General features: G+C 42.3%; 1 protein-coding gene across 1 annotated transcript; it reads right to left on the bottom strand.

Annotated features, from left to right (window-relative positions):
* Positions 1-14,947: 14,947 nt before the first annotated feature.
* Positions 14,948-18,952, bottom strand: LOC133900443 (mRNA-decapping enzyme-like protein). The gene is made up of 8 exons (XM_062341593.1): positions 18,701-18,952; positions 18,576-18,616; positions 18,423-18,472; positions 17,447-17,591; positions 16,546-16,602; positions 16,048-16,171; positions 15,359-15,811; positions 14,948-15,277 (listed from the first exon to the last, which is right to left on the bottom strand). The coding sequence occupies exons 1-8, from the start codon at positions 18,875-18,877 to the stop codon at positions 15,224-15,226; spliced, it is 1,101 nt and encodes a 366-aa protein (XP_062197577.1). The 5' UTR covers positions 18,878-18,952; the 3' UTR covers positions 14,948-15,223.
* Positions 18,953-19,484: the final 532 nt, after the last annotated feature.

Raw genomic sequence — 19,484 nt, 5'->3', positions numbered from 1 at the left:
AATCAAAACAAAAATAAAATCCAGAAACCGAAAAAATTGCAAACTTGTTATCTTGACCGCCGGCAAGTCTCTCCCGCTTCTGATCCCTTGGACCGCTTTGTCACTTGCACTGGCATCCCTTTCACTTGACTTTGTCGATACGCCATATTCATCATTCGTTTCATATTTTGCTTGACCTCCACATGTACAGCTATGATCACTATTGACTTCGCCTAGCCTCCTTGATTGTCCGGCACTAAGGTGCTGAAATTTTAGTCTAAAAATCAAAACAAAAATCAAATCCGAAAATCAAAAAAATTGCAAACTTACGATCTTGACCGCCAGCAAATCTCTCCCACTTCTGATCCCTCAGACCACCTTGTCACTTGCATTGGCATCCTTTTTACTTGACTTTGTCAATACGCCAGATTCATCATCCGTTTCGTGATTTTGCTTGACTTTCATGTGTACAGCTAGGATCACCCTTAACTCCGCCTAACCTCCTTAATCGTCAGGCATCAAGCCTCCCGCTTGACCTCGATCATCCCACCGTTAACCGCCAAGTTGTATCAACCACCTTCACACCACAAGACAAACAAATATTTTTCTCCAACCCCAAACCAAGTTAGTTCAAAACCAAAATCACAAATCCTCAATTCAAAATACATTGAACATGAACACCGGATGATTCGCGCGTGTTTTGCCTCTGAACACCGGACCATCCAGTGAGTGTAACACTATTTGTTCCAGGAAAATTTTGTTCTCTACAAGGAAAGATCTGGTAAAAACTTATGGTGACCTCGTATCTATGACCGGATAATCTAGCTTGTGCAAATTCACCAAATACCCTTCCGCAACCTCTCTGCAACAAAAGAACCAGCGATATCCTCCGGTGCTGTAACAACCCAGATGGCTTAAGCATGTCATTAAGCATCATAAACATCATTGGCATCATGTTTTATTATTTTGGTGAATTATGAACATGCATTTTCAATTAAACATAAATTGTGAAAATCAATGTTAATTGGTGCATTGTTTAGCAACTCAAAATATTGCTATACAACATAGGGTTGAAAATAATATTAGAAATTAGTCCCTATCACGTGGAGAATATAAATAAATTTTCCAAAATTTTTGGGAATTAATTTGGAGGCATAAAAATGACCACAAGTTAGAAAAGGTTGCATGTTTGGAGTATTTTAGTTTAAAATTGGCTCAGGCATGATGGGTCAAACTAGTTAAAATGGATTACACATGAATTTTAGTTTCACACAAAATTTGTCCCATGATTTTTGAACCAAGGGAAGATATTCTTTTGAATAGAAGAAGTGGAGATGATATTTTCTTTAGTTGGTCACTGTTCATCGGCCCCACATGTCATCCCTCTCTCTCTGCTTTTCACCTCCTCTCTCAGCTGAGCTGCTTCCAGAGGGCGGCGTCGACGTTGCTGACTTTGGTGGCCATGCCATGTCGCCGGAAAGCCGGAGCACAGCACCAAGGTTGCCCTTGCCCTCTGCTCCCTCTCTCCCTCTCATTGCTCTCTCTCTTCCGACCGGGCAGCAAAGCAGAGCGCCAAATCACGCACTACCGAGCGCGAGCCCATCCAGCCAAGCCCCTTTGGAGCCCAGAGTAGAACCGACCAAGGTCATCCCCACCGTCCCGGCGCGATCCACGACGTCCTTCCAGCCGGATTCGAGTGTGCCGGCACCATCTTATTCATCTCCGGTGGCTTCTTCCCGCCGTCCACCGTCGAGCCGCCGCATCCGAGCTCCTCCTCACAAATCCATCCCGTGGTGAGCTTCCCCACGCCGTTTCATTGCTTTTGCACATGGTCGTTTTGAGTTTGCCCGTCGCCGGCCCAGGTTTCCACGGCGACCGAGCGCCACCGCCCGTGGCCTCTCGCCGCCGCCCGTGGCCACTCGCCGCCGGCCATGCTCCGACGAGCCCACTGGCCAAGCCTTGTCCAATCGGATTCGTCATCGCGCGCTGGTCGTGTTGGAGTCCTCAGCCGGCCCGATAGCGCAGCTGCTCATCGCCGGTGAATGCCAAGCGAGCCGCCGACTGGCCGTGCTGGGTCGTGCCATGGCTCCAAGTCGGCTTTGACCCGTGGTCAACCCACCCGAGCCACTGTCAGTCTCAGTGGCTAGCCGGTCGGGAGTGCAAAGAGTATTGCGGGCTTTTTAATAATCGAGAAATTCCAAAAAAATACGAAATAGAATATGTGTTCAATATTAAATCGGCTGGAATTTGTAAAATGCATAGAAAATTATATATAGCTCCAAAAATCATGAAGCCAATTTTGTTAGGTTTATATGATCATTATCTACATGTTAAAAAATTTGGGAGCTATGAAATATGTAATTAAATTGCATGGTTTAATAAAATAGTTTTAAGCTTTGTTAATCCATAATTAAATATTGGTAACTCCAAAATTGATGAATTCAATTTTGTAAACCTTGTTAATTGTTTCCCTGATCATTAAAAATAATCACCCTCATGTTAAACATGATTAAATTCCTATTTAGGGTTAAGCTTTGTGTTAAGCTTAATTAATCCAGGAAAATGAGTAGATGCTTAACATTAATCCAAATTAAGAAAATTTTGAGGCTTTAAAACTCATGTCATGATACACTGCATCTCCACCTTGTTAGCACCGTGGAACATCTGTCATTGCATGTCATTCGTGTTCATCATTGCATGCGTTCTTCAGTAGCGAACGAAGAACCGGAGCGTGATGCGAGTGTGATCGAGGTTGACACCGAGGCACACCACTTCTGCGAGTTCTGTTCGGGAAGTATCAGGCAAACCTCGGAGCAGCCAGGCAAGCATCTAAGCATACTGCACCCTTTGTTCAATTTAAATGGAGTCTAAAATTGATAAATTATGTTTTATGTATGTTTGCATGTGTTGAGTCCAGTGTCGGGCTGATATGAGTAGAACCTATGTTGATGCATTATTTCTACCTTGATTTCTTGATAAATCATTATCCTTGTATCCTTGATGATATAGTTGGTGTCTAGCCTTAAGGTTTATTCAAAATCCTTAGCAATGCTTAGGTCCTCGGTAGAAGTCGAGCCACGGTGCTGCCGTTGTTCGCGAGTCTAGGGCTTAATCATTGTTCATAGATACAAAGATGAGGTTGACATGGATGGTTAAGATGTGAGATTGAGGTAAGATGTGGGCGGTGTTAGGGGTATCTTCTGCCCAGGAGGAGTCCTCTGGGTAGTTCAGGAGAGGAGCTCGGATGCCATAGACCATTTGCATCGTTTAAGGCTGTCCATCGCTAAAGTTGGCTCTAGCACTTACCGTACTCACCACATGTTGATCTAATGGTAAGGTAAGCCGATTATCTTATACCGTGCTGACACTTGCCTTACAGCTCTATGACACGTAAGAGAAAAAGAAAAGGAGAAGCAAGGTGGCGGGGAGCAGGAGGTGTCCGGGACACGCTCGCGGTAACCCCGGTGCTATAGGGGCATTGCAAGTGGATGGTTCTGGGTATGAGAAAGGTTGACTCGAGTACCCCTTGTGTGTACTTTCATGAGTAGCACAAGCCGAATAGTCCTCGAGTCGTATGGGTAAAGTTGTACCCCCTGCAGGGTATAAGAACAATTCGAATTTTCACGCTCTCGGTCATGAGCATGCTATTGTTCCATTTGTATCGGTCATAGAGTTTACGAATGTGGGATAAGGTTATGATGTGATGGTTTTGGTTGGTGGTTTGTTGATGAGGTACTATGGTTACTGTACATACATGTTCAAGTTGTGGTTTAGAGGGTAGAAAGGTAGTTGTTTTTGGAGTTAAGTATAGTTGTTCACATATATGTGTCTAGATTGCTTACCGTATATGTTTTACTTAATCTTGTGGTCTACTCTTGCTAACAGCTCAAGTATAAGTATATGTGCTCTATATGGATTAAGTCTTGCGAGTATTTTCGTACTTATGCATGCGCTTTCAGGTTCTGCTGGTGAGGGTGATGTGGTGTTTGACTACTTCGTGCCCGCTGATGCAGGTGATGGGCAAGAGTAGTGCATCCTACTCTAGTGAGGCGTAACTTTTGAGGTGGAGCCTAAGGGCATATGGTTCCACTCTCTTTTTGTTGTTGTTAAGATTTTATTTTTTCGCTGCATAGTTCCTCTTTGTGTAAACTGTTGCAAATGGTTGCATGCTTAAGAATTTGTAATATAACTTTAATTACTTACTCTTTCTTAAGCTACGTTGTGATATGCATGTTGGAAAGATATGTGTTTTGATTTTGGGTATAAAACACGTGTCGGGGCTACCGGAATGGTATTCTGTTTAATAATTGATGTTGTGATTATGAATAATGATCCTCTTGATGATTAATTAGAATACTATTTAGACGATTCCTCATAGGTGCTCACACTGAAACGCTGAACTATCCGGTGTTTGCTCCAATTTCTTCTACAACACTAAAAATACTCTGATGCTCGCTTCATCGACCACAGACTATCCGGTGTATTAAGAACTCACACACCAGATGTTCCGATGAGATATTTTTTTCTGAACTCTAAAATAATATGCTCCAATTCAAACTTTAGTTAACTATTAAACAAGAACACACATAAATAAGCTAATATCAATTAAAATCATCTCAAATATAACATTATTAATGATTAGTCATATACAAATTAAGAAACATATCAACTTGCGATCTTCCGAGAACACACCGAAAGATCAGGACGCCGGATGATCCACAAGGCGACGATCGGTTGACGGCCGCTAGCTGCAGATGCACACACGTCGTCGTCTCGCTCGCGAGAGGTTTGCCAAGAATCCTGTCAGTTCTGACGCATGCCTCCATCTTTCCATTTCACCGTCGGGACTTGGCGAAGACGATCTTTCATTTTTTCCTGCGTGCGTTTCGGTTTCGACGCCGCGCTTTTTCAGAAAGAGATGCCCATCTGCGAGCTGCAACGTACCTGCAGAGCGCAGAGGCTCTGTTTCTGCAACTACAGCCACTCAACACTCGGTGCTGGATGTCCAAGCGTAGTTCTTCGCTTTCATCTGACAGTGACGTGGGCACCTGCATGATTGGGTCATGGTATTGACGGGTGAAGGTTGAATCCATTGGCCAAATCTTATCTCCATCGTAAGTCAGTGCGACACAGGGAAGCAGACGAGCCAAGCATGTTCCATGCGACACACAGGACGCATGACTAGCAAGCAGCAGACTTCAGCATTGTTGAAGGAGATAGCAGACAGGTCCAATTGATCTCAAGTTATGCAGGTTGCATTGTTATTGTGACTGACAGCTCAGGAGGTCAGTGAGTTAGTGGAGTTAGGGGAGGAGTTAAGCAGTGTTTGGTTCGTTATACGAAATTGAATGGGATAGGATTGTTTTGTATAGCCAGAATGATAATGATTTTAGATGAGATGATATAAATTGCATATTTGGTTCGATATAGGGAACGATACATGATATTTTTTGGTTCTATGTATGGGATGCACGTATGAATGTGTTTAGTTGCTAAAAATATAAGCATTATATTTGTTTATAACTTAATTTCTTTATAATATGGTAATTTATAATTATAATTATAATTATCAATAAATTATTCTAATTAGTACTAATCTTTACTAATTATAGTTAATTATAACTTATCATATCATTAATTACCCACAATAATACTTAATTATGGCTAATAATAACATCTCATTGTAACTAATGCATAGCTAATTGTTCTTAATTCTCACTAACCATCACTAAGTACGTGTAATTACATGAGCCGACAGAGTGTACGAGGTTGTTCGACCAATTTTCCCATATGAAATGGTTCAACATATTGATAGAATATTCCTATAACTTGTATCACTATGTCCTTAACGAGTTTATACCGTTCATCCGATCAAAAACATGTATGACAACATATCATATATCATCCCATACATATACCATATACAGGAACAAAATACTACCTAAAAGTACCTACTTGTGACACATGCAATCTGTAGCTGACACATGTTGAGTTGGGTTTTTTAGAAAATGGATAAAAGCATCCGACTTTTTTCATCAAGAGATGCATACAACCAACAGATGATTATTACAATATCTCGGCATATGTAGCCAACATTACACGGAAAAAAAGCATAATCAATTATAACTTACCATATCATTAATTACCCACAATTATACTTAATTATGACTAATAACATCTTATTGTAACTAATGCATAGCTAATTGTTCTTAATTCTCACTAAGACTTACTAACCATCGATCACTAAGTATATGTAATTACAGGAGCCGATTTTTTCGTATAGGATGGTTCAATATATTAATAGAATATTACTATAATTTGTATCATCCTATCCTTAATAAGTTGATGTGATTCATAGAAAAAAAACAAGCATGACAGCATATCCTGCATCATCCATACATATTCCGTGTACATGGAACAAAACACTTCCTAAAAGCACCTACTTGCGACGCATGCAATCTGCAGCTGACACACATGTTGAGTTAGGTTTGAGCACATAGATCCAACTTTGTCTGGCGTGAAGAGGCAAGCGCGTATATGCGAATCATATGCGACGTGAAAGATTACAGTCGTTGCGCCGTATCTGCTTGTGATTACAGGATCCATCATACCCAAGTTCCATTTCGTGTACAGATCAACAATGGGGAAGGTCGAACAATTGCATCCAGTGTGCCCATCCTTCACCTACGTCTATGAGCATCTGTTCTCTCTGAATGTGTAAAGCAGAACAGTGTGTGACCCAAACATGCACTCACTAACAACCAGCTGCGTTGTTATCTCTTATCTCATGTAGGCAGGCCACAAGATTTGGTCTAGGGCAAAAGAAGTGCTGCCCATACAGAAAGGTGAGCAGGATCGCTTGCCGGGAATGGAACCCTTGCTCACTGTTGAAACTAAGTCTCCGAGCAGAAAGGTCTTCGAGAAAAAGTCGAAAGCTTCTGGATGTGACACATATTTAGAAGGTGAATAATTTTAAAATATGTGTCATTTTAGGTACAGTATGACCCTATTTATAGTCCGTACTTAACCACTTCACGCTATAATTTACAGTTTTACCCTCTCAACTGTCACATTCTCGGCATATTCGAGAGTCTTATGATACTATCAAATACATTTGCATAATTATAATGGTACCCTAAGTGACTATGTGGGTTTCGACGTCCACTGAGCGCCTTTGGTCAGTCTCGTGACTGCGTCGCGGGTCTCTCTTCGGCCTCCAGCCGACGGTTTGCCACGACCTTTGCTCCTTCTGCTCTCCAGCGCCATGGGTCAACCTTTGTTCTCCGTCGAAGGCACGCCAGAGCCTTCGCCTGCACGGACGGGTGAAGTCGTAGATCAACCTTCAGCCTTCGACCGAAGACCTGTCATAGCCTTCGCCTACACAGGCGGTGAAGTCGCAGATCAACCTTCGGCCTCCGACCGAAAGCTCGTCATAGCCTTCGCCTGTATTTACTGAAACACAACTGCAACATTCATCAATGCTCAACCATTAACGGTCTTTGACTTGCCATTCGAAAGAGCATGGGTAGAGATGCCAATGGGGCCCCGAAATCCGATGGGTAATTACTCCATTAGAGGTCGGGTATGGACCACTTCTCAAACCCGCGGGTCTATTAATGGGAAAAATCGTCACCCATCGGATGGAGCGGGTACGGGTCCGTTCTCCTACTACCCATACCCGTACTCGTGTACCTAATCAGGTTAGTTGGGTCTAGGTGGGCTTCCGCCGCCCTTCCCAGTGGCTTTCGCCGCCGTTGCCTCCTCCTCCGTCACCCCTCCCTGCCGCCACCGTCGCATCACCCTCTATCACCTCTCCCGATCGTTGAGGATGAGTTTTCGGACGTGGGTAACCCGTTACCCTCACGGGTACGGGTATGAGTAAATATCGTACCCGTGTACGGGTATGGGTATTATAGCGGATGTAATTTTTTCACACGGATACAAATACGAGGTGGTACAACCCGACCGATCTAGACCCAGCACTCATCAAAATAAAGTGTCGAACAGCCGGCAAATGGACGAAGCGAGGCCTGGTTGACTAAATGCCATCCTGCACTGTGCTAAAGAAGGTTTCGATTAGGTGCTGAGCTGATGGAGGCGGACGAAAAAAATTTCTTCAGCCGCCCATCTTCAGCTTAGTGGATGCCGGATTTGATTCTAGCACAGATCGTTTCGGGGATTAAGAGGAAGGAGGATCAGGACGTCTGGAGCTTTCTCTCTGCTTTTTCCAGGAGCACCAAATGAAGTCACGGGATGCAATGACACTTTTGTGTCAGTAAAGAGGTTTTAGATAACAGTATTTAATCACGTGCAGGGAATAGCACAAGCTTGCTTCATCACAAGATAAACTAGGTCCTATTACATATCTTGATCCTTCACTATTGCTTACCATATCATCATGGCTGATTTGGGTAAAGAATTAAAGCTCTCTGATCTCAAACTTTTGGGACTCTTTGCCACCTATAACAACATCTCCAGCAGACTAGTTAAATTTGACTCTATATTTTTATTTAACTATCCACTTTATAAGATTTCATCTTCATATTTTTATACACTCAAACAGACTAGCTAAATCACATTCTTCATGTCTTATGTATCTATATTGTATCCGTATCTAATTTATTTGTAATAGTTTTTTTTTTTTTTTGCAATAGCTATAATTTCAACAGTTATAGTGCAAGCAGTAGTAGCACATGCTAAACATCAAATTTCATATGTAACTTAGGTTTGTCAATAATTTTAGAAATTAGCACATTAGTTTAGATAAATATTCATGATTTTTTTTCTGATTTTTGGAATTAAATTTATGTCCTAAAAATTCAAGCGAAATACAAAATAGTCAAATTTGGAGAATTTTTATTTAAAATTTGTAAGAGATTTTTAGTTGTAACCAATTAAAATGGGCTATCTGTTATTTATTCCACGAGCACGAAAATCAGTGTGATTTTAGAAACTTCAGAAGTTCACTTTTTGAATTTATAAAAGAGGAGAAAATGAATAAAATTTTGAAGCATTTGGCAACTTGCTGCTTCTCTTCTCCCACCGACGTGCACAGGAGCGGATAGCTAGGGATAGCGCATTGCTACATTTCCCAACACTTGAGGGAGGATAGCGACTCCACGGTGATGACGATCCGTTTAGATACTCTGCTGGAGCCGTGTTTTACAGGGAAACAGATAAAAGTAGCGATTGCAAGCAGGAAGCCGTCTCCGCTGGAGATGCTCTAGGGCTGCAATCCTGCATCAACTATTCTACAGTTCTACTTCTCTACCCGACAAGATAACTTTTTCAGTCTTTCTCCCCAGGGATATCTACAAGCTTTTTTTAAAAAAAAAATTCAGAAAGCAAGCAAGCTCACATGATCATGGATCAATACAGCGATTGGTACCCTGAGCATTGGTGCCTCTCCGGCTCAGATGGGATTATTCACTTCCATTAGCTGCCATGATTACCACTTCTCTTGTGGCAGCACGTTTCTACGCAGCCTAATGCGCGCTGGTGAGATAACGATGAGTGCAAGCACACAACTGTTCATCCCATTTTTCACACTAGCGTCGTTTGCTAGCATCCAACTTGCAAAAAAGCAAGTTGCATTGCCCCATGCATGCATACAGATTCTCCATCTATCTCATCGCCTCACCGATACCCATACGATTAGCATCTTATATATCTTTCTTACTATAACTAATTGGAGCCTCAACATTGACCCAAACACGCTAGAAAAAAGAGAGAAATTCTAAAATTTCTAAAAAAGCAAAACATATGTCTATCGATTTGGTGGACTCTAATCATCATTGACAATAATAATCATTAGATCTAATATATTTCTAAATTACCCACATATGTCATTATGAAAATTTTAACTGCCTTCTATACATGCTTCTAAATTATCCATCTATGTCATTATGAAAAAATAACATATGAAACCCCAAATACCTACTTCTAAATTACTAACCTCTGTCATTATGAAAACCTAACAAAAAAACCCAAATAACTACTTGTAAATTATACACATATACCTATAACAAAATTAAGCCAGGCTGCCACTACCTTGCAATGGTTCCATACGCTTTTCACCTAAACATTAATTTAGGTCTCTCTATGAATTATGTCGTGGAGTCTGGAGACAAAATAAAAAATAAAGAAAATATTATGTGATACCCTAAGTTTTTAGACTTCTCTAGAGCATGCTAGTAGCCATTCATACGGTGGTGTGAACACGTTAGACGTTAGTCTAGTTTGCGTTCGTGTTCGTTGCGCTACCGGTAGTCGAGAGCTCATTGCAGCTTTTTAGACTGGAACCTAGACTTCTGACTCTCAGCTTATACTCATGTCATTCATACATACACATATACATTCATTCATACATGTACAAGTACATGTCCGTTTACATTCCCGAATACAGAAATATTACAAGCATTTGATCATGACATACATGCATTTACATGTGATTGTCGTACATACATACATATAGGAGGAGTGATATTTCTAAAAGAAATATTTGCTTCTATGAAAAGAGCAATTTTCTGTAGGAGGCTAAGTATGGTAAAATCCCAAGCCAAGCAATTTCCTAAATTCCCTATGGCCATGTATTTGTGACCATTAATTTCAGCTCACAAGTAAATGATCATGGTATTTTAGGAAATCACTATAAATCCATTAAATGAGCCAAAAATCTAGAAAATCAACCTTTGATTTTTCCAAGCCATTTTTTTAGAAAACCCCTTAAAATTCCAAAAATAGCAAAACCGAGCCACATATGCCATGGAAACGGCACCAAGGACCACATCATAAAACCACAATCTTTGCAAAGGGTCCAAATTACAAATGAGCCAATTTCAGATACAAGAATAATTCATTCATGAATTAGTAGCCTCATACCTAGCCTCCAAATTACAAAATTACAAAAATGCCACCACCAAAATTAGCATTTTACCCTCATGGACACCCCATTGGTTTAGGTGTCAAAACCTCAATTACCACAAACATGCCAAGTGATGCTTAGCAAGCTAGGTGTCATCCTCACCAAATTAACATGTCATTCAAGTTAGAAGAAAATGCAAATAGGATATAAATTATGTAGTATAAATAGGCAAGGGAAGGTCACCTTGAAACCCTAATGGCATTTCGGTAAATAGGGTCAAGGTGAGTTTATCCCTCTCATCTCCTTTCTTCTCTCTTGTTCAAGTTCATGGCTAACATGAATGCATGTTTATGCCATGAAAGGGAGCAAGGTGGAGCTTGAGAAGGAATCACCAAGAGCATCAAGATCAAGCATACCATCTCATCATCTAGCATCAACTTCCTTTGATCAAGGTGTGTTATAGATAAGAGTAGTTGCTTACATTTTCTTTATGTTCCTAAATGCAAAAGAACTAAAATTGCATAGGAGTTGCTTAAGCAAGATTCTTGCTACTGGAAATATGTAGGAGTTGATTGAGCATATTAACATGAGCATTTTAGCCAAGCATTTAGATTTGAACATGCTAAAACAATCTATAACAAGAGAACATAAAACTCTGCCTAAGGATAAAATCACCATAAGGATCAAGAACTAGTTGTATTGCAAGATTAACAAATGTTGTAACTACATAGCTATGCTCAGATTTAGTTGGTCATCATTGCATGTTTAAGCTCTTAGCTAATCACAGTTTAATCATAGGAAATCATGATATTTAACCCTAACCATCAAGCATCAAGTCATCATGGCATCAACTAGCACCCAAAAGCATCACAAAGCATTCCTAGGCATCCCAACCAAGCATTCATCAAGCATCTCAATGTGTTGAAGCCCAAACCGAGGGGTGTAGCATAGTAATTAGGGTCGATAGAGAGGGAGAGAGAGGATCAAACCGCAAGAAGCCAAGCTTCAGGGAGGCCAAGGTGATCGGAGTAGCAGTGGGCCTAGCCCACCACTATCTCACGGTCACTGGAAGGCCGACGTGCAATAACTAGTGGCACTAGCCACCACAAGGCACGACGACGGCGCCCAGGATCTACGGTCAGCACTGCCGCCAAGCCACACCAACAGGCAAGGAAGCCGAGGAAGGAGAAGCCGACCACCGTGATGACCAGAGCCACAGGAGCAAGGAGACAATGCCACCATGGAGCACCACGACAGGCAAGCGGGCACAGCTAGGGATGTGCCCTAGCCCACCAATCAACCGAGCCAAGTGAAGAGAGAAGGTGCCACCATGGAAGGAGAAGAAGATGACGAGAAGCCGAGGAAGACCACCAACACGCAAATAGGCCAACGGGCTCGCCAGGCCCGTCAGATTGGGTAGGCTAGGGTTAAACCATAGCTCCCCAAATTGATCGCAGGAGCCACGGTATGGAGAGACAATTGGGCCAAAACGATTGAGGAGGAGAAGTCCAAGTTGCTCGAGGCGAGCTGTAGCGGAGGAGGCAGCAAGAAGGTCAGCAACACAGCCAAGGCAGAGAGCCGAATGGAGGAGCTAAGAGGAGTGTGAGGAAAAGCAAAAAGAGGAAGAAGTCGGGTATGGCTGACTTGGTCGGGCTAGGGAGGCCTTGGGTAGAAGTGGGCCAAGCTAAGTCGAGGCAAGCTAGGCCAAGCTAAGTTGAGTTAGGTTAGGGCTAGGGACTTTAGACCTAGGCCTAGGCCAAGCCAATATGGCCTTAGGCTGTTCTTAGGCCCATTATCCTATTGACCTAGTTTTTCATCCAGAATATTTTATTCGAGAAAATAAATTAAACATGATTAATAGTTCTAAGGAATCTTTGGTAATGTAAACAATCTTTTAGAAATAGTAAGACAATTTGATTAATTCAAATTATTTTCAACTCATGTTTCCAAAATTAACGAGAACCTTTGCCAGTCCTAGTAGAGCAGTTATTAGCTATCATACAGAAATCAAGGTTAATGGTCCGTCAACGAGTGTGTGCTGATTGAATCTTTTGATTCGGTTCTTGTAGGCATTGAACTAGCACTAGAGTACTAGAACTCTTATGATTTCTAGCATTATGACAGTTTCGCTATTGCATGCAAGTTAATATTGACTAATGACTATGGAATAAGAGATCATGAACTTAAGGAGTACTAGTGAGGCGATGCTTGTCGTGCATGTCTTGAATGCTTCACTAGGACTCATGTCTTGCTTGGCTAAGTTAATACCCCCCTGTGTCGAACATATGGCACCATTATAAGCGCATTAACCATATACTCGATGAATTATGCTTAGCCAAGTATCGCCTATTGGCATGTCTCCAAGGAGCTAACAATCATCTCGTGTAAAGGATGATCTGACTATATGGGTAGAATATCAAGATGATCTGGCCGCTATAAGTTATACAGGCTGGTAGATAAGGACTTTTGCATCCTTTATCTGCATACGAGCAGGGGTCTAGTCACTATATGTACCCTAGTCTTGGTTTCGACCAGTCCAGTCCTGGAGGCACTAATCAATAGTGTGAATAAAGGTCATGTTGGTTGTGATCATGTCAGGCACTACTCGGAATTATTAGACATAGTGATCATTTTGCCGTTATGTGGGAAAAGTAACGCACCACTCATCAGAGTACTAAGTGTGATTTCACTCCCTATTTCTGGGCTAAAATTGGAAACTATGATTGCAACAGGAAAGATAACCACCACTTGATTCTAACATGTGGAGTTCATCAATTAGATAAAACTTGACTAAAGCTGGTATTTTCATACACTATTTCAAAATGTGCATGATGTTATTCCCTCGATAACCTTGAAAATTCAATGATAACACTGAGAACATTCCTTGGACATGTTGGTTGTTATATAGTTCTTGCTAAGTACCTTCGTACTCTTTGTAAAACTCCTTGTCATTGAGGGACAAGATGTGGACCTCAACAACGCCTATCAGATGGCCAGGAATGAAGAGTACGTTAAGGCGGAGGCCATACCCAAGGTCTAATACCAGGAGGAGTATCCAGATAATCAAGCTTGAAGGTTAAGAAATAGAGTGGGCTATGATGGGTAGGCTTTTGACCCTCCTGTGTGGTGTGGAACTTATATCTTTTGACTTTTATTGTAAATAAGGACCATATCCCAAGTTTAGAGAATCTAGTGTTTGATGACTTTCGTTTACAGATCCACTATTTACTTCTGCTATGCTACTCTAAAAGATCAAACTTTGGTAATTTCCGCTTACCAGAGGGCGGTCCCATGCGGGAGCGGCGGTAGAGGGCAGAGCTCCAGTGATCCACACTGGAGATGGGAGCTTGTTCCCGGGGGATGAGATGCTGGCGGCGAGATGCCGAGGTAGAGGAACTCAGGAGAGGAGGAGCGGCGGAGGATCCGGCGGTGGTCGTGACGGTGGTGGAGTTGGAGAGGACGGCGGAGGATGACGATGGTGCTGAGCTCAGGCAGCGATGGGATCGAGAGGGTTCGAGTGAAGCAAACTTCCAGAAGCGGTGGTGGCGGCGCTATGATGGGGAGGATTAGTAGATATGGCTGGAAGTCTCAGGAAGCTCCGCGTCGATTAGCACCTGCTACTCTCCCAAATGCAAATTTATTGAGAAATTAAACCCGATGAGGTGATTCCTGGATCTAGATCACTCGGGTCGAGCGAACCGAGGAACAAATCGAGACGGAGGGAGTTGTCAATGACGGCAAAGGCAGAACTCGATCATCGACGCTACCGTAGACGAGAGGGCAAGGGCTACGAAGGACGTAAGGCTGCTGGTGACGATGTGGAGGTGGAGGCTTGCATGAGGCGAGCGCAGGCCACACCTGCATGGAAGACTTGCGATTCGACGCTTCGCGAAGAGGCTAGATGCAAACATCGCATGAGAGACATCTGACAGCCTGTTTTCTTCCGTGGAGTGATCCGACAGCTGATGTTTTTCTAGTGACGTGGCTCAATGGGAGCAAGATAATCTTACGCGAATAGAGAGACATGCTCAGTCGGCAAAGCAAGAAAGAGCATATTAGACAGCGTAAAAGTTACAGCAAAACAGAACATATGTGCTCCATGAATTCTGACACCGAGACGTAATTGCTTATAGTACATCACACAAAAAATATGAAATTTCAACGTTCTTACACAAATCAACGTACTATGACATTGCCAACACGGTTATTTGGAAACAAGGACGCCATGAATACTACCAACCACTGCTATATGGACTCCACAGCAATACACTAAGACAAAACTATACAGGAGTTTGAGAAGGGAAGCGTACGAAACTCAAAAAGAAAGAACACAAGCACTCGTTGTCACACGCCAGAAACTCCGGAAAGACTAGAAGCAGTCTATACAAGTGACTTCTGTAATTCTCGATAGACTAAATCGATGAACTCGTCACTCTGTTGGGCACATAAGAAAGAGTTAGAGCAGATAATAAATAATCAAACATTACACTCCGGATTTCTTAACGTGAAACATACCTGAACAAGTCTCTGGAGGGCGTCCTTAACTCTATCCCTGGAAATAACAGGCCTGTCATTGTGTGCAGGGGTAAGGGAAGGAGGTGGAGTCGGTGGTGGAAAAGGTTGGAGTAGGGGGGTGCCATATGGAGGGCGTTGAGCAGATGCTGCAGATGGATGAAGAGGTGGTGCTGAAGGCATCATGGATGAGCCTGGTGGTGCCAGTGATGCAGAAGAGGACAATGGAGGCGCAAAGAAAGCAGGTGTTACAAGATTTGTTGAACGGCTGGCATGGGCATTAGTGTCATGGAGCGGCAGTGGTGGAGCTGATGAACCTACTGAAGGGGGAGCTGGGTGTGCCGGAGCAACAGATGGAAGGATCAATGGAACATTGGACGATGCAACACTCTCAGTGGATGGATGCACTCTTCCAGCCAATTGTGCATTTGTTACACTTCCCATGCTAGCAGCGCCCTACACATATGTTTAGAACACAAATTCAGCACTGTTTGACGCAATGAAAATCGTGTTACACATGTATCCAGCCATGACTAGCAAGATGCAGTCTACTGGTGTGTATGCATCAACCAAGATACTACAGAGGCCATCGAGTACAGAATTCAGACGGATAGGAGATTTATTGTTTCATAAACAATGTGAAAGAAGAGAAAATATAGAATGAAACAGGTTAAGTTTGAGAATGAACATACACTGAAGTAATTGGCCAATGATTCCTCAGGGACGTCAGAGACTACAGCAGTGGATGCTGGTGGAGGTTCAAGGGGGCCATCTATTGCAGCAGATGTAGGAACAGCCTCCAATTCCTCAAACTCACTGTGCCACATTGGAAGAATTTGAGCACAAGTGAGTCACAAATAAATGTCGTTATGGACATCAACACGATCCCCAAAACATAACTTACTACTACTTTTTATTGTAATATATTGATAAAACATAGCAAAAGTATACTATTATGAAAGAACTATTCGAGACAAATCTACTCATATCATTTTCAAATATCCAAACTTAATACATAAAGAGTAATTTGTAGCTAAAAATTGAAATGGTTTACTGGACGCAACCCAAAACGACGCTCATTTGTGACCGGAGGGAGTAGCTAAATTCAAAGCATAAATGTAATGATTACGGTGTCTAAATATAAGAGATTCTAAACAATTATTTTTTATACAAAAATCCAGAGGAAATACCTTTTTGCAGAAGGCACCTTTGGTTTAGGAGGCACTTTGGCATAAGCATTCAGTATCCTGCAAATAACAATCAATGTTCACAACTTGAGAAAAAGGTGTCCACACAATCATAAGATGGAATTTCTCTATGGGATCCTGAGATACAGATAGTTAAAAAAACAGAGTGGGAGGGAGAGGGAGGCAAGGATCTGTCCCTTTAAAGCAATATGAATCACATATATAAGCTAGAAATCTAACTGAGTGAACAATAGTTGAGACACTTTCTGGTAAAGCAAACTGTATGCAGTCAATCTTTGACACACGAAACATGTTCCACAAGAAAGCTACCAAGAGAATTATACAAACTAGTACTGTAAACTAAGCATAAGAGAAGTGGAATTTACAGACACGAAAAATATAAAAACAATAAAATAAAACATAGGTCTATGGTTTTGTTTTGTATAAGGCGGCAACGATGATGCCATGTCGGGTAATCATAGTCAATGTCAATCCTTTGTAAAAAAACTTTGGTTAAAATATCAGAACCCACAGTGAGCATCCAATACAAGAAGACCATGATGCCCCTGCTTCGCAAAAGGATAAATGGACCATGAACAGCAACCTCTTTAAGTATCAAAAGATTGAGAGCGCATCCTAGCCTCTGTAAATTTGGGTACTCACATCCCGGACCCATTGTTTACATTTGTTAATATGCCGATGGGCGCTACTGTATTTACGTTGTTAATATTATCAATTTTTCCATCATCCACTACTTAGTTTGATCGAGAAAGTGCATATTCAGATTCCAGATTAGATCCTTAACTTAATTAGCATATGGTCCAATAGCATTCGACTTCAACATTCATTGTATCCGCAGCAAAAGATGCCTCCAACATGATAAGAGGATGCATGAAAAGTTTACCTTCCAAAAAGACTTGCAACAGCGTCACACTCATGTTGATTGTAAAACCAAATTCCATTTACTTCTTGTGAAGCATTCCGGTATAACAAATATGGAGGTTGAAGTTCGTATTCAAAATCACTTAAGAGATCCTCCACCAGATTATCTGTTGAAAAAACAATATTGGACTTCTCACGAAGAATTCAACGAATGAATCATGTGACTTCACGCATATAAAATCTATATCTTTACATTAATTACTGATGAAAATGTTACAAGCTCTTAGTCCTATCAACTTATATTATATGTCTTGAAAATTAGAATCATGCCCTATATCGTAAGTCCTAACCAGGCTAATGAACAGAATGATTTTTTTTCTTCAAATATCCAACTGCCCATAGAGCACCGCCCATCATGTCCCCCAGGTGAGTTCTCATAAGAACAGCTGGAGTTTTGCAAGTATTTACCCAGTTTCTTTACAAATGTAACTCTCCAAAAACCTTTACTTTTTTATATGGAATTATGCCAAATGGACCTCAAATGAAACCATCGATCCAAAGTTCTCTACAGCAATCCTGAGACCCTAGTGTTCTGGAGTTGGTTATCTGCTCTGACCCTATGGTGTGGCACTACAAAATACCCATTACTTGGCTAATCACTCAAAGCATCGATGAATGGAGAGAAGTAGGCTTAGTGCTTCACTACAATACAAGATAGATCACCTTGACTTGAAAACATGGCACAGCATCATGTGTGGTTAAGTTTCTCGGTAACCTAGGTATTGCAGTACATTACATTGGTTAACATTAGGATCTTAAGGTGCTCTACGTTTAGCAATACCCAAAAGGGATGCTTTTTTTCACATCGTGATCAATACTATTGATCAGTCCAGTGTCTAAAACCCAGCAAGTCGTAAGACTAAAACGACTAGCCAAGACGCAAGCCAGTGAATACAAGCAAGGATGAGTTCATCAGGCAAGATCGCGGATGTGCGTACCGGTGTTGCGCCTGTTCATGACGATGAACTGGAACCTCGGCTGCGTATTCCTGTAGCCACACAATCAGATCCCAGACACTAGCAAAACCCCGATTCAAACCCTAAACTGCCCATCCCCAGAGGCCAGACCCCCCCCCCCCCACCCCGCCTCACCTCTTCACGACGAACAGCGACCCCTCCACGTCCTTCCGGCTCTGCACAACACACGCGAATTACCCCGCGTCAGATCGGGTCGGGCCACGGCTAAGCCGGTACGGATCGGGCGCGCGCTGGCTCACCCACTGGTTGAGGTCGATGTTGAAGCCGTAGAGCGTGACGTGCGCGGCGGTGATGAGGATGTCCTCGACGGCGGGGTCGAGGCGCTGGAGGACGGTGAGGTTGAGCAGGCGCGTGGCCTCGGCGTCCATCGCCAGGTTCGGCGTCACCTTCCCCCCGTTCGGCTGCGGCGGCGCCATGGGTCTCTCTCCGGAGGCGAGGTGGATCTGAGATCGGAGGAGGATGTTTCTGGAACGATCTCAGATTCACTCATTCACAGCACCTGGCGGCGCACCTCGGACACGGATGGGCAGCATCTGGGCCTTAATGGGCCTCTGTGCCACAATGGTCCTCTAGGCCTATGGGCCTAAATGGACCGCTAGGCCTCAATGGGCTATAATTATTTTGGATGCCTTTTCCACAGACGGCAGGATAGGTTTGGCCCAAAATCGATTCCATTTGCGAGCTTTTTATGTTTATATTTCGAAAATAAAAAATTACAAAATAGACGTTTGTTTGAAAAAAATTCAAAAAGGTTTGGCCCAAAATCGATCCTTTTTGGATTGGAATCACATGGTTTTGCACCTTGTTTGGATTAAGGAATCAGGAATGGAGAGGTTCTTCAATCTCTCTTTTTTCACACTGATTGCATCGAAAAGCTAATTAATGGATATCTCTCAAATGGACAGCCTAAAATTCAATTAATTTATTCAAAATTTACGATACTAAAAAAATTAGTTCATATAAATTAATCAAAACTAGTTAAGTGTCATGTGACGGGAGAAAAAAAATTGAGGAGATAATATA

Source organism: Phragmites australis, chromosome 19 (assembly GCF_958298935.1).
Source record: "Phragmites australis chromosome 19, lpPhrAust1.1, whole genome shotgun sequence".
NCBI classification, from domain to species: domain Eukaryota; kingdom Viridiplantae; phylum Streptophyta; class Magnoliopsida; order Poales; family Poaceae; genus Phragmites; species Phragmites australis.
The sequence above is the reverse complement of the archived record's forward strand: the minus strand, read 5'-3'. Positions and strand labels throughout refer to the sequence as shown.

Excerpts from the sequence above, each read along its gene's own strand:
- LOC133900443 (XM_062341593.1), bottom strand. The coding sequence starts at position 18,877 with ATGGCGCCGCCGCAGCCGAACGGGGGGAAGGTGACGCCGAACCTGGCG. Across the intron at positions 17,592-18,422 it reads CATGAACAGGCGCAACACCG|ATAATCTGGTGGAGGATCTC; the intron begins GTACGCACATCC and ends TTTTTTCAACAG. Across the intron at positions 16,603-17,446 it reads GTTGCAAGTCTTTTTGGAAG|GATACTGAATGCTTATGCCA; the intron begins GTAAACTTTTCA and ends TGTTATTTGCAG.